Source organism: Cucurbitaria berberidis (genome assembly GCF_010015615.1).
Source record: "Cucurbitaria berberidis CBS 394.84 unplaced genomic scaffold K460scaffold_5, whole genome shotgun sequence".
NCBI classification, from domain to species: domain Eukaryota; kingdom Fungi; phylum Ascomycota; class Dothideomycetes; order Pleosporales; family Cucurbitariaceae; genus Cucurbitaria; species Cucurbitaria berberidis.
In genome coordinates this window covers 1,550,433-1,564,148 of record NW_024468939.1, presented here as the reverse complement: position 1 = coordinate 1,564,148, position 13,716 = coordinate 1,550,433, and the positions used below count along the sequence as shown (strand labels likewise).

The following is a 13,716-nucleotide window of genomic DNA, read 5'->3' as shown; positions in this document are numbered from 1 at the left end:
GGTTCTGTGAAGGTACCATGAGTGTGGAGATGTTCGTGATTACACTGTACAGTCTTGAAAGATGCTGACAAACAACATAACGACATGCAGCCATTCTAATATCGTAATTGTAAATCAAGCAGAGTTATGGGAAAGAGAGTTCAACCCCTCTTGCCCGTCAAGTTGTACTTCTCGCTATCGATAACGGAGGGCACAGACCACGCACAACTGAGCGCCAAAAATCACAACGGCAATAGCGGGGAGGATTGACAAACACCACGACACTTCGCGCCCACCCAAATACCGTGCCGTCCGTTGACCGATCATCGAAGATGAGTCTGCGAGAGCGTGTTGCATCAGACGCAGGGGAGGAAGGAATCGCAAACGACTACCAGGAGCAGGGACAATATGGTGGCATGGAGGATCTGGACCGCATGCCTTCGATTTCGAACAATCAGGACATTCACGCGCAGCTGCAGGCCGCAGCTACTCCTCTCGAATTCCAGGCGACCTTGGAGACGAAATTCGCGAGCTACGACAACTACTGCAATCTCTTCCACTACATCCTGAACTCAGAAGGTCCGGTAGACCTGGAAGTTCCAAACGTAAGGAAAAACTGCGTAGAAAGGCGTATGGCAAGGCTAACACGGCGGGGCAGTACTACTGGGCATGGGATGTCATTGACGAGTTCATTTACCAATTCAACAGCTTCTGCAGCTACCGCCAAAGGATCGCCCAGAAGAACGATAATGAGGAGGAGATTACACTCTTGCGGGAGAACCCGAACACATGGGGCTGCTACAGTGTCCTCAACGTCCTCTACTCCCTGATCCAGCGGTCACAGATCAGCGAGCAGCTTGGGGCTATGAAGCGCGGAGAGGACTCGAACGCATACGCAGGAGAATACGGCAACCGGCCGCTGTACAAAATGCTGGGGTACTTCTCCATCATCGGATTGCTCCGCGTCCACTGTCTGCTTGGAGACTTCAGCCTGGCGCTCAAGACGCTTGATGACATTGAGCTCAACAAGAAGGCCATGTTCGCCCGCGTCATGGCCGCTCACTTCACGACCTACTACTACGTCGGATTCTCCTACATGATGATGCGACGATACACGGACGCGATCCGCATGTTCAGCCACATTTTAGTTTATGTTTCGCGGACCAAGAACTTCCAGAAGAACGCCCAGTACGATTCGATCACCAAGAAGAACGACCAGATGTACGCTCTCGTTGCTATCTGCGTGGCTTTCCAACCCACAAGGCTCGATGATACCATCCACACCGCTCTAAGGGAGAAGTACGGCGAGCAGTTTAACAGGCTGCAGCGCGGTGGACCTGAGGCTCTCCCTCTGTTTGAGGAGCTCTTCCGCACCGCCTGCCCCAAGTTCATCAGCCCAACTCCTCCCGATTTTGACAACCCGGAGGTCAACATCGACCCCGTCGAGCACCACCTCCGCATCTTCATGGACGAGGTCAAGAACAACATGATGTCTCCCACCGTCAAGAGCTACCTCAAGCTCTACACTACCATGGACCTTAAGAAACTCGCTGGCTTCCTCGAAGTCGAGCCAGAGAAGCTAAGGTGTTGGTTACTCGTCAACAAGCAGAGGAACAGGCAGACGAGGTGGACCGAGGGCGGGTTATTGGAGGGAGATGTGATTCACAGCAGCGATCTTGATTATGCCATGGAAGGAGTAAGTACAATGAAACTTGAACCAAGCATTACTCTTGCTAACGATGAGCAGGACCTCATCCACGTTTCCGAGGCAAAGGTCGGCAGGAGGCTGGTAGATTGGTATCTCCGCAACTTGGCGAGAACGTACTAGAGAACTACGAGGCTACAGGAGATTACTCATTCAGGTTCGAGATAGACACACCACGATAGGGCATTGCGGCTTGGAGTTGGACAGGTCAATGGCATGTGCCAAAAGCATTTTAGCGGAGGTCTGAGGGTTGACACAGGGAGCCCAGAGGAGAGATATAGCTTAGGATAACTATAGCCATGGCGAGATGATGCTACCCGCCGTGTGCGAGGAGAAGCCTGGAGCGCTGAGGAGAAGCCCCGCACCACGGGGTCGAGCACAATGAATATGACATAAAGTTTGATTATTTCACATGGCACTTGAACGACTTGTGTAGAGTAATGGTTGACTGATGTGCGCTCGTTCCTGTCATCGTAAGCGGAAATGAGTGTGCTTCATGTTGATAGCATTCCAGGTTCGGTCGGAGCGTTGACTGGACAGCGCGTTTTCCCACGGCGAGCGTTACTTTCCATTCAGCCAACAACAACGCAAGCTGCGGTCAATAAGCAGAAAGTGCTGGCCAAGCGGCGAGGCCAATTCTAATTCGACGAAGTAGGCCTATCGAGACGATGAAGTGGTTGTGCCTGCCCCTCATCGGTCGTCGCAGCTGCCGCTGAATCACCTTGCCCATCGACATCGCCTACACAGACCGCCCAGTAATCAACATTGCCGCATCCCTCACCGACACAACCCCATTGTAGTGGAACCTTCTGCCGACCACTACAAAAACGCTAACATCTGCTATTGTGCCATATACTATCTACGGTAGGCTAGATTCTTGGAAAGACAAAGTGTCTCGACGTGCTATCAATACGACTTCCACTCGAGCAACTTGATCTATCTACAGGCTCGTCCCTCGAGACTATACCGCCAACATGGCTCCCGACCTGAACTCGGTGCCACCGTCTCCGCGCCCAAACATCACGAGCAATCCGTCCACCTCGCAGCCTGCATCAGGCTCGCTGTCCCGTCAGAACTCTACGCCAGCCTCGAGACGTGCTTCGCAGATATACCCCATGAGCCCCCCGCCACTGCCTCTGGCGTCCCCTGGAGGTACTATTCCGCAGTCTGCACAGTTAGGGACTCAGCATGGACACGCCGCGTTCCCTCCTCTGAGCCCAAGCATGAGCAGTTATGTATCGAATGTGGACGCTGCAGGCGTGCCAATGCGACACCCACGGCCAATGACGCCTGCTGAGATGCACCTGGAGCTCGAAAAGGAACAAGAGGCAGTGGTCAATCGCCTGACACGAGAACTCTCCGCCTTGCGCGCCCACTCTGCATCGGTAGCCTCGACAACATCAAACGCTACGGACTCATCGGCAGCACACGCCGAAGCTTCCACTGGCCCAATGCATCCTACGTCCTCTCGTCGCCACCGCAGCTCCTCCAGCGTCTCCCGTACTGGCCTGCCGCCGGGTAGTTATCCACATCGGTACTCGATCTCCTCCCAGCCAGCAACAAGCGATCCTTCGCACAGGGATAATAGAAGCTCTAGCGTGGTCAGCACACCTCGCTACGAGGAGGTTGCGCAGCAGAGAGCGGAGTTAGAGGAAGTCAAGAGGGAGAATGAACGGCTCAAGCAGCGGATTCGAGATCTTGAGCGCATGATCAGAGGGACAGATACTGATGGGCAGAGGGGCAGGAGGGGTGCACCGCCAGCACAGGGCAATACTGGAGGAACTGCCGGTGCGGACGCTGTTCCTCAGGACAACGTCGATAGGGCGGAGTAGGCATGGATCGGCCAAGGCGAGGCGTTATCGTACAGACAACTGGAATTCTTTCCATTACAGGCTACGCACATTCTCACTCGACATGGAAGGTCATAAAAGCTGGGCATCTTTCATATCGACATGTTAGGTAATGAAGCCCCCTCGTGATTGATGATATGGTAAGGCGTCAGAGCGCAGCACCCTAATGTGGTATGTAAGCAGCTTCACGAATGAATAGATTAGCTCAGGGAGCCTATCTATACAACTGACGCGTTCTGTCCTAAAAGCGTTTGCTTTCTTGTCGGTCTCTTAGAGTTCTATGAGATGCTTTCTTTTGGGGTATAAGCTCACCAAGCATATCCCAGTGTCGATCCAGCTCCGTAGAGTAGAACATAGCAGACCCCACCAAGAACTAGATCGACGGTCAGGCACGCAACAGCGGTTCAGTCTCCCCGTACAAGGCCTCGCTATCCGAAGCTGCGTGGCGCGATACTATCCACAGCAAAAATGCTTGACCAAGCGCGAAAATGCCATTGTCAACAGCAGCCCAACCAACCAGTTCATACCAAGTTGACAGGGAGCCCCAAGGAAATCCACGAAAAGGCCATGAATGCGAAAGTCACAGCTTGAATCGCGAGGCCTATGTGGCTCAGAGCTTGGTCCCTTGGTCGCGAAAGTGTTTCTCTCGCTTGACAGTAAAAAGCTGCGGCATTAAGTCCCGTAACGATCCAACTTAAGAACAGATAATGAATGCCAGAGAGGATGGCTATTGGCCACTTGCGATCCTCGTGTGTCCCCGGCACGATGGCGTCTGCAAAGACTGGCACGACAGAGATGAGTAGAAAGGCGATATATGCGCCGATTGCGAATACTACTGAACCGACACGGCGGTCTGAGGGCAAATATAGGCAGACGCAAAATCTAAATAAAAGATCAGCGTCTGAAGCTTTGAAGATGCTGGAAAGCGATGCGACTTACAAAGTCAACCAGAGAATTGCTACCACAGTCGTCTGCGCCAGGTTGATCCAGTCACCTGCATTAATTGGACGGTGGACAAAGACATCGGGTTGCTCGAAGTTATCCACAATGAAGAAGAAGGCCAAGGCGAACTGTTCTGTTGTGGAAATGAGGTTGAATAGCAGGTAGAATGTCGATATGCCCGAGCTGGTTTTCCTGGAAATCGTGCGACGGAGTTGCGGTGCGAAAGATAGCACGCTGGAAAGAAGCAATATACTAGGCTGGCATTAGCATAGCGAGGGAAATAAGGTGTAGGGTGGGAACATACATGCGGATCCAATTGGGTACGTTATAATAAGCCATGAAGAATCAACTACATTTGGCAGAAGAATGTCGTTGAGGAATACGGTGCTCTTTAAGGTCACAGCATTGCTGATGTGTGTTATACGAAGTAGTGTGGGACACAGGTTGCCTTAATGAGGTGCTTGCGAGACTAGAAATCTGAAACGATCCAGGCACCAATCCAGACGGTAATGAGCCGAACGGCATGGAGGCGCCTGCGCCTCCCGAAAAGAGGTTGTGTAAACCAACCCAGAGTAATCAATAGCTGGAGCTTCTAGCCAGGTTGCAGTGCTATGGAGAAGCACAAACCCTGACTTCCTAGGTCCGTGGCCATATCCTATTCAACAGAGGCTTGTGAGGGATTGAAGAGATTGATAAAGTGAGCAAATCTACAGAGGACCGGCAGCTATATATACTCAGGAGGTTGGGAGTTATATGATATATACCGGTTCTTAACACATCGAGAGATGACAGGCTTGTCAGCGGGGCTATCTTGACGCTTGATTGTAACTGAATTGCACACGGAAGCGTTAACGACAACATCTTGCTTGCGCTCAGTCCAAGTCTGGGCGAAGTCATTATTAGCTAGTGCCTGAGCATCCTCTAGGGGTATCTAATCGCACAGCCTCTTCCGACAGACAGATTCATGTGAGGTGCCAAACTTTCCATCATGTTTCACGGCCCTATTGATAAATAGTATAAGCTTCTGAACAAATAGACCGACATGACATGTCCGATCGCGAACTAAAGTGCGTGGCGCTTCAGTCACGTGTATGCGCACCTACCGTCCTGGCACTTTCAAATGGCAGGCTCCTTGTTACCTTATTAGTTCATAGCATCGTAAGAGGATTTTCAAAGCGCCTGCTCCCTACTTGAGCTATCGCTGGTTCAGCATCATAGCCTGTTCTCAACCACAACTAGACGCTATGGGAACTCCATACCATATCCCACGATACGCTCCCAAGCTTTTCTCCTGCGACAAAGCATCTGCTGAGTTCCAGGCGCTTTCCTTGATTGCCGGGTCACTTGCACATCCTCAGCGAACCCTGCTTACTACCTTTATACAGCAAGCTGTCGACCGAGAAGTTGCGTCACGTTTCTTCCTCGATGAGGTCCTTGAACGGAAAAATGCCACTGTTTCAGAATTCTTGGCCGATTGGATTAGCCTCCTTCGAAAGGGTATGTTTGCTTGTGCTATTATTTAATTATACTGACTGACAGGCATAGTAACCCCTGTAATCTGTAAAGACATAGACCTTTCACTCAAACAGAGCATATGGCAAAGAGATGATGGCCAGTGCTGTATCGCTCAAGCTCACGAACGAAAGAAGTACGATGAGGATCCGTTAGTTGTCCACATATTGCCCCCTACACTTTTTCGCGATCAGGATATGACCCAAGGCGTAAGGTTATCCCCTCCCTTCTCGCTGACATGGCTAATTTCTCAATAGGGAAGGCTTTACAAATTGTTTGCTGTATATATTGGGGATTCGCAATTGGATTATCTGAGTTCGCTCTTGGGGCAAGGCCTCCACTCCCCTAGTCATGATCTTTCCGATCAACTGATGCTGTTATCACCGCGGACCTTCAAGCACTTTGAGCATGGCAGGTTTTCTCTCAAAGGTGATCGGATGGCAACTGCAAAAAACTCGGTTAGTTCCTACGCTGATATCATTAATGTTTTCTAATCCCATCAGGCTCAGTACTTCGTGAAAACGAACTATTTCATTCCATCCATCCAGATGGACGTGTATCCTTTCATAAAATTGGAAAACAAAGCTATGGATTCCTCGTCTCTCCCAAATGCGAAGCTTATCGATGTGCATCACCGGTTTGCACCAGCTTTGGCATGGCTAGAAGTGTATGACTACATGAGACAGGCCTGCGACTCGTTATCCAACTCCAAGTCACACAGTTCAGTGGGCGTCGCTACGAAACTGCCAGCGACGAAAAGTTGGAATCGATGGTGCCTTCAACCTGTACCTCGAATCTTTCAATACCTCTGGATGCGAACGCCTGAGTTCCTTCGAGGATTTGCTTATAGGCACCTAGCATCGCTTTCAAGGAGCCTTTACGGACACACTGGTTCAGACCGGATGTATCGGCTACCTTTCAATCTTTACTTGCGAGTAGCACCCAGAGACTGGGCACCGAAACATCAAGCAGAGCTTGAGTCACTCCGGATCGTTGAGAAATACACGCAAATCCCTGCACCAAGAGGGATTGACGCTATTCAGTATTCTGATTCATCGTATCTCCTCATGACCGGTCTTCCTGGACGGGGCATCGGGCAAATGTTGTCTACGATGACGGACAAACAATTAGACACTGTCGCACAAGACCTCAAGCAATTCATTGCTGAGCTGCGGCAAATTCCTCACAAGACCGATTCAGAATTTCAGATATGTAATTCGCTGGGCGGGGGCATCTTGGATTGGCGAATCGGCGATTCTCAACACAAAGACCTAAGGTTTCGCGATGAGACCGAGTTCAATCAGATGCTGACGTTTGATCTTCCCCTGGACGAAGACGCGTGGAAACAGATCTCAAGGTCGCACGGCGTCAAACACGACATCGTCTTCACACATGCAGACCTCAACCTCAGAAATATCCTCGTCGATGAAAATGGAAGGATCTCTGGCATAGTCGATTGGGAGTGTGCGGGGTGGTACCCTGAGTATTGGGAATACTCAAAGATGCACTTCACCGTGCGACATACGTACCGGTGGATTGCAGATGTTGTTGATCAGATTTTCCAGACTTACTGCAATGAGTTGCAGGTCGAAGATATGTTGTCTAGCATGGTTCCTTCATGGTAACGAGGCGCATTGTTGTATCTCTCTTAGTTTGAGAAGTACTTATGGTACTGGGACTAGTCGGGCACTCTGTCTTCTTCATTTTGACAATAATGGAACTGCGCCCAGCTAATATAGTGGGCTAAACATAGTCTGATGATTGATAGGTCATCTACAACAGCCGCCACCCTTCCCGAACGCCGCCTCTCATGCTCTCACAATAGATATCTCGACCACCCTCATGTTCTCCTTGCCAGACTCTAGCCACCCTTCCTCATCAAGGTGCAATACTAGTCGACAGATCGCGTGATGTTCAGCCCACCCTACGCCCACCTGTCATCTTCCTATTCTCATTATGGCGTTTGGTCTTCAAGGCATCTCTTCTCCGCTTCTTCCACGCACGGTTAAGGTCGCCCCTATTTTCCCAAAACCACTTGCGGAACTCGCTTTCCGGCTGCTCCTCAACCTCAGTGGATTGTCGGTCTGCTCCGGCTTCTATATCCTCATTTTCGTCCTCCTCAGTGACGCCTGGCAAGTGTTTGGCCAAGGCATTGGCTTTGGTATTCTTGGACAACTGATGCTCCGCGTCCGAATCGACGTCCTCCATCTCGTCGTCATCGTCTGCCTCCTGGCTGCCCTTGCGCCAGTCAAAGGAGAAGTGCCGGTCTATAGCAGCTGTGTCAGGGGTTGGTGCGGCGCTCCTGAGTTCCCTCCACTCAAGGTCTTGTTGGGTAAATGGCGTTGCGGGCACATTCTCAATTGGTTCACCGTTGACCTCCATGGCGTCTTCGTTGCTGTCGAAGAAGTTAAAGGAGGTATTGATGGGCGTGAGTTTCTTCGCTGGAGTGGATGGGGCGTCCGGTGTAGGTTTTGCACGCTTGAACAATGCTTCGAGTGGATGGACATCCTTCTCTTCCGATGTAGGAACCTTGGGGGTTTCGGGGGTCCTTGTGCGGGTGGTTTTCTGAGGAGGAGAAGATGCAGAAGATTCGGCTTCGGACTCGGTTCCTGATTCAGATTCGGACGAGTCATCTTCCGAGGATGATGATACCACAGACGAGTCGTCCTCTTCTTCAGATGATGATTCCGGCGGCGGGGTGGCTTTCTTCTCTTTCTTGCTTTTCGTGGTCTTAGACACGGATGTCTTTGGCAATGCCAACCCGTCGATCCAGGCTTTCTGAGATTCCGTAGGTCTATCGACCAGCTGTAGTGCCCTCACTTGTTTCGCCCTTCCAGTCTCCGGCTCCACGACCGTACCATCTTCATCCACCCATCCCACACCATTGATGTAATCTACTGCGGGCTTCTTTTCGGTTGAGACCTTGGTTTCTTTTAGAAAGCTCGGCGTCTTGGAGTTTTTCTCGAATTCGTGGATAACCACCTCTCTCGATTTCGACTTGTTTTTCTCCTTCTTCTCCTTCTTCTTTTCCTTGTTCTTCTCCTTTAGCGCGAGCTCCGTAGCAGCAACCGGTGTCAGCTTTGCCTTAAATAACACTTCTGGCTCTTTGGTGTATTTCGAGTGCTTCTGCTCGCGTACTGCATCTTTATCTTTCTTGTCTTTCTTATCCGTCTTCTCTTTCCTCTCCTTCTTGTTCTTCGATGGCGGCTCGGTCCATCCACGCTTGACCTTCCTGTCATCTGGTAACTCGATGCCCTCCAGTACGTCTAGCTCCTTCTTCCTCTTTTCTTTCTTCACACGTTTTGTCGGTCTGTCAGCCTCGGCCTTCTCCTTGACCGCGTCGGCTTCCTCTCGAACCTTGCGCTTCTCTGGTTTCGCCATTTCTATGCGCACTTTGGATCCTCTCAGTGTTGTTCCGTTCAACTTCTGCTTGAGCTTCTGCGCGTCCTTTTCTGGCAGCTCAACGTATCCGAACGCTTTCTCGGGAAACGTCTCGACCGTGTGATAGGAGATGTTCTGCGCGGAGGGCAGAACAGAGGGCGCGAGATAGACCTTGAGCAGCTCGGGCCTGAGGGGTGTTATATGAAGCCGAACAATCTTGTTCTCGTCTGGCGTTTCGTTAGAAATAGGCGCCTGTGCTCCCGGCATTGGGTAGCGCTGATCGCTCGCGTGCGACAAAGCTCAGGCGAATTAGACTATGCGCTGAAAGACATTGACGGTGAAAATTAATGAAGTGAGAAGCTTGGGCACCGCTCGTAAGCGTGGTGTATAAATGTTCACCTGTCTTAAAGTGGAGGGGAAGGAAAATGCTTAGCGCCGACTGGCTGAGTTGTCTGGTCCTAGCGCGTTGCGAGCGGAGGTTTGGAAGCATGAGCCGACATGCATTGAAGACGGTCATCGCAAGTCCCATAACTTCGAATATACACTGTTTAAAAAGGCAGTATAGAAGCGCCTACTTGTGTCGCTTTAGAATTGCCTATCTGCCCTGGAGATCTCACGGAATCGTACCAGCGCTGGCAACGTCCAGTAGAACCCTTTCACGATGAGAAGGCCGCTATTTTACTTTGCTATCTTCGTAACCTTCCTATCATTCCTTGCCACATCTTTAGCTGCCTGTAAGTATAGTTTCTCCTGCTTCAATACCTTTCCCGCTCAAATGGCTGACAATACTGGCAGCACCGACATCATTTTGCAAATGTACCTGCTTCGGCAACAGCACCATTGTTGCCCTCGACGCACCCTCCGCTAAGAAACCCTCGAAATCCCCACTCGAATCTCGCGCAAATAAGAAGTCATGTAACGACTGTAACCGGCAGTTTTGCCTCGGTTATAATTTCTGCGCTGGCGAGAAGGAAGAGAACGTCCTTACCACCTGTTTTCAGAGAGACTCAGCCAAGGACCAGGCCGTTGTGTTCATTTTCATTGGGGCGACGGTGGGACTCTTGGGGTGGGCGGGGGTTAGGCCATGGGTTGAGGGATGGAGAGAGGTATGTACACACCCACCTTGATACCTATAGTTGGACAGTGCGGATGTTTGCTAACGATGCGTTACAGAAAGTTAGAGAGCGGCGGACGTACATCCCGGTCTCGGGGCAAGGGGACAGATAAGTGGCATAGGGGGAAAGAGAACGAGGAGAGCTATTCATTAGAATTCAAGATGCTGATTGGATACCCAATTATGAACACGAAGTTTAGATACCCAGGAATCATCGACTCCCTTCTAGATAGGCCGTAAAACTCCGTGATGCATACAGATAAGTGGAACAGCAATGTACAAGCTGGACAATGTATTGTACATGAAGGCCAACGAGCCTTCTGTTCTGTGGAGGGCCCTCTCTTACTCTTTCTTGGATCCGCCCGACAACCATCCAAACCAACCTTTGCCTGTGTCTTCTGCCTTCTGGGCGACTTTTTGCGCAGCGTTATCAAGCGGACCTCCGGCGACTGGTGTCGATGTTGATGTCGATGTGAACGTAGGTGTGCTGTTCGCCCTCGCTTCCTGTACTGCCGCCGAAACACCCAGCCCTTGCCCTCCCTGTAACTCCTGTCTCTTGACTTCCTCAACCGCCAATCGTCTTTGCTCCTCGATTTCCTTGTCCTCCTTCCAATCGCCGTGCATCCACCACAACAGCCTTGACGGTAGCTTCCGCTCCGCCTTCTTCTTCTCCATGGCTTCTTGCTCCTCAGCTATACCGATGACGAGAGCGGCCTGCGCTGGCGTTGCGGTTCCTTGTGCGACTGAGGAGCGGGCTAGAGCAAGAATATTGGCTTGTGCCCGTTCTTCTTCGGCAAAGTAGATGGCGCGTTTCCGACGATTGTAGACGATCATATCGCCTATTGAGAAAACAGCGAGGACACCAACACAGCCTGGAATAATTGTCAACTACCGTTCCGGCTCCAACACTCCAACGCAGGTGCAATTGGCTCTTGTAGAGGTCTAGACATACCCGTCGCAAATATCAATCCGTAGACTGTGAACCTATGCGCCGCATCCGCAGCCATCCTCCCATACAGGTACATATAATCCCACCTCGTAACCTGTGCCATCTTCGCCCTGTTCGCCGCATCCCGCAATCTCTTGACTTTCTGCTGAGGAGTTTCGTTTTTCGGTGCTGGGTCTGCGAATTGCAGCGTTGTGGCTCGGGCGCCCGGCCGTGTGTGCGCCCATACTCCAGTTGCTGTGAAGCGCGTTGAATCTTTCGGTGACTTTGACATTTTGGGCGGAGAGTGTGTGGGGAGAGGAGGAGCGGGAGGAGGTGGTGGTGGTGGCCCTACGAGGGTTGCGGAGCTGGAGGTGGAATGATTCGATGATTTGACAGAAGTTGACATGGACTAGGATTGATGCGGAGATTTCCGCGCATGGATGGGCTAGCCGTTGTGTACTTCCATCACAACACGGCTACGGGCGAAACATATCTCTGCTTATTGTCAGAATAATATTTAGGTCTCTGGGCCCTTGGTCTGTGTTTGAGTTCTTTCACGCTCCGGAGATGATGCAAAGGCTCTGTGCACGACCAAGCTCGACCTAAACGCTTCTTTCCTGATATTCACTCTAAACCAAAGCAAACACATCACACGCAATGTGCGCCTTCTTGCAGAGCCGCCAGAACATACACAGTAGTTTGTATCCTTGATATTTTGCTCTGGTCAGGGTCGCCTTACACCACCACTGCTTTTCGGGTCCCCTCGGCAAAGATGGCGGACAACATTGAGCAGAACCTGGACCTGGAGAAGATCTTAGCCACACTGGCGAATCTTCCCAAGTCGGAAGCTCAATCATATCAGGGTCAACAGCAAGCCTATCATCCGGATCAGAATTATTTGGGCTTTCAAGATGTTGCCCAAACAAACCCTCTTGAGCAAAACCTTCCATATCATCAATCTGCGGACCCGCGTCTGGTTGGCCGGTCAGCGCCCCAACATCGACTACCCCCAGCAAGGCCGCAGGACAGACCTTTGACACCGTCTACACCACTCATTGACCCTTCGACGATTACAGAGTGGAGACAGGGCCTTCGATGTGTGAGCAAGATTGCAGCTCAAAATCCCGAGTTTACTCCTACTGTTCGCAAGGTATTTGGTAATCTAACTCTTTGACGTGATCATTTATGCTTACATATATTCCAGTTGATGAAAGATCAAGAACAAAACGTCAAGTCCTGGGAAGCTGGCCGCACGCGCCTCATCGAGGAACACAAAATGAAGCGTGAGAACGAACAGACGCACCGCGCTGCGTTGTCGTTGCCAGGCCTTCTAGCTGGTGCCGCATTGCTCCGTGTATGACTTGCTACCGTCTCTCAACACCTTTTGGACTGACTAACGCACATCAGACACCCGAGCGCGAGAAAGAAGAGCTTGATCAGTATGATGCCAAGGTATACCGAGCAAGCAAGGCGATGGTTGAGTCACAAACCTCATCTCTTAAGGTTCTGGGTGTCCCCTTCTTTGGCGTGAAGCCGTACTTGGTTGTCCTTTCTGTTGCCGAGGCGACTGAAGGCGCGGAGTCGCAGACTCTCGACGTAGGAGGGAAGATTACGAAGAAGCAGCTTCTTGAACTGCAGCGCAAGATGCTGAACCACTTGATGGAGCTGTATGGAGATTGAGGTCACTCTAAGGAGTAGGCCTTGTGCAATGTGAGAGGGACACAGGACGACTTTGTTTCTCCATAGCGCCGCTCGGTAAGTGCCGTTCCATAGCCACGCCTGTGTCTCTTTCCAGGTTCTACTATATCGAGCCTTTCTTTCTTTCTCGCAATGTTGTTTCTTCAAAGGAACGTTAAGATCTGGTCCACTTGAAAGCGGCGTCCTCATCATCCGCTTGTCAGAAAGTCAAAAGTCCACACGGTTTCCAACCCATATCCATGTCACCGAAGAGCTAGGCCAACGGTAGCGGAGAGGGTTGTGCGCCAGTACATTTTCAAAAGGCATGAATCTGACGATTCGATCTTTTGCCTCTGTTTCTCCATTCCGTTCATCCTGGTCGGTCTGCGTCACTCTGTACGCCAGCCTCGAACAATTTTACTCGAGTCGTACTTTGCCATAGTGTATCGGTGGTTCTATCAGTGCTATTGGTAGCTCACAGCTATCACCATGTCACTGGATACACGCGGTGATGACGTCGATAGCCAATTGGCTGTCAGTGGAACGGGTAAGAGCATATGGGGTCACGAACACACTGGGGGCACGAACGCACACTGGGCCCCTTCACCATCACACCAATTATCCAACT

General features: G+C 51.1%; 8 protein-coding genes across 8 annotated transcripts; 5 read left to right on the top strand and 3 right to left on the bottom strand.

Moving 5' to 3' along the window:
• The first annotated feature begins 266 nt into the window (after window positions 1-266).
• Window positions 267-2,089, top strand: K460DRAFT_419893 (eukaryotic translation initiation factor 3). Its single transcript, XM_040938045.1, has 3 exons — window positions 267-584; window positions 638-1,675; window positions 1,727-2,089. Exons 1-3 carry the CDS (start codon window positions 312-314, stop codon window positions 1,805-1,807), a joined length of 1,392 nt encoding a protein of 463 aa, XP_040784462.1. The 5' UTR covers window positions 267-311; the 3' UTR covers window positions 1,808-2,089.
• A 569-nt stretch (window positions 2,090-2,658) lies between these two features.
• On the top strand, window positions 2,659-3,516 carry K460DRAFT_293554 (uncharacterized protein; the record flags this gene model as incomplete). Its single annotated transcript, XM_040929428.1, has 1 exon — window positions 2,659-3,516. One exon carries the CDS (start codon window positions 2,659-2,661, stop codon window positions 3,514-3,516), a length of 858 nt encoding a protein of 285 aa, XP_040784461.1.
• A 539-nt stretch (window positions 3,517-4,055) lies between these two features.
• K460DRAFT_358591 (uncharacterized protein) lies at window positions 4,056-4,815 on the bottom strand (the record flags this gene model as incomplete). Its single annotated transcript, XM_040932119.1, has 3 exons — window positions 4,056-4,416; window positions 4,474-4,728; window positions 4,781-4,815. 3 exons carry the CDS (start codon window positions 4,813-4,815, stop codon window positions 4,056-4,058), a joined length of 651 nt encoding a protein of 216 aa, XP_040784460.1.
• Window positions 4,816-5,720: 905 nt separating this feature from the next.
• On the top strand, window positions 5,721-7,613 carry K460DRAFT_293159 (kinase-like protein; the record flags this gene model as incomplete). The annotated part of the gene is made up of 3 exons (XM_040929396.1): window positions 5,721-5,973; window positions 6,022-6,197; window positions 6,498-7,613. 3 exons carry the CDS (start codon window positions 5,721-5,723, stop codon window positions 7,611-7,613), a joined length of 1,545 nt encoding a protein of 514 aa, XP_040784459.1.
• Window positions 7,614-7,902: 289 nt separating this feature from the next.
• K460DRAFT_292849 (uncharacterized protein) lies at window positions 7,903-9,636 on the bottom strand (the record flags this gene model as incomplete). Its single annotated transcript, XM_040929376.1, has 1 exon — window positions 7,903-9,636. One exon carries the CDS (start codon window positions 9,634-9,636, stop codon window positions 7,903-7,905), a length of 1,734 nt encoding a protein of 577 aa, XP_040784458.1.
• Window positions 9,637-10,030: 394 nt separating this feature from the next.
• K460DRAFT_379878 (uncharacterized protein) lies at window positions 10,031-10,596 on the top strand (the record flags this gene model as incomplete). Its single annotated transcript, XM_040935202.1, has 3 exons — window positions 10,031-10,103; window positions 10,165-10,475; window positions 10,543-10,596. The coding sequence occupies 3 exons, from the start codon at window positions 10,031-10,033 to the stop codon at window positions 10,594-10,596; spliced, it is 438 nt and encodes a 145-aa protein (XP_040784457.1).
• On the bottom strand, window positions 10,441-11,897 carry K460DRAFT_369917 (uncharacterized protein). The gene is made up of 3 exons (XM_040934053.1): window positions 11,436-11,897; window positions 10,541-11,355; window positions 10,441-10,473 (listed from the first exon to the last, which is right to left on the bottom strand). Exons 1-2 carry the CDS (start codon window positions 11,815-11,817, stop codon window positions 10,826-10,828), a joined length of 912 nt encoding a protein of 303 aa, XP_040784456.1. The 5' UTR covers window positions 11,818-11,897; the 3' UTR covers window positions 10,441-10,473; window positions 10,541-10,825.
• A 286-nt stretch (window positions 11,898-12,183) lies between these two features.
• Window positions 12,184-13,091, top strand: K460DRAFT_358586 (uncharacterized protein; the record flags this gene model as incomplete). The annotated part of the gene is made up of 3 exons (XM_040932118.1): window positions 12,184-12,561; window positions 12,616-12,765; window positions 12,819-13,091. 3 exons carry the CDS (start codon window positions 12,184-12,186, stop codon window positions 13,089-13,091), a joined length of 801 nt encoding a protein of 266 aa, XP_040784455.1.
• Between the last annotated feature and the right edge of the window lie 625 nt (window positions 13,092-13,716).

Excerpts from the sequence above, each read along its gene's own strand:
- K460DRAFT_419893 (XM_040938045.1), top strand. The coding sequence starts at position 312 with ATGAGTCTGCGAGAGCGTGTTGCATCAGACGCAGGGGAGGAAGGAATC. Across the intron at positions 585-637 it reads TAGACCTGGAAGTTCCAAAC|TACTACTGGGCATGGGATGT; the intron begins GTAAGGAAAAAC and ends ACGGCGGGGCAG. Across the intron at positions 1,676-1,726 it reads TTGATTATGCCATGGAAGGA|GACCTCATCCACGTTTCCGA; the intron begins GTAAGTACAATG and ends AACGATGAGCAG.
- K460DRAFT_369917 (XM_040934053.1), bottom strand. The coding sequence starts at position 11,817 with ATGTCAACTTCTGTCAAATCATCGAATCATTCCACCTCCAGCTCCGCA. Across the intron at positions 11,356-11,435 it reads CGGATTGATATTTGCGACGG|GCTGTGTTGGTGTCCTCGCT; the intron begins GTATGTCTAGAC and ends CAATTATTCCAG.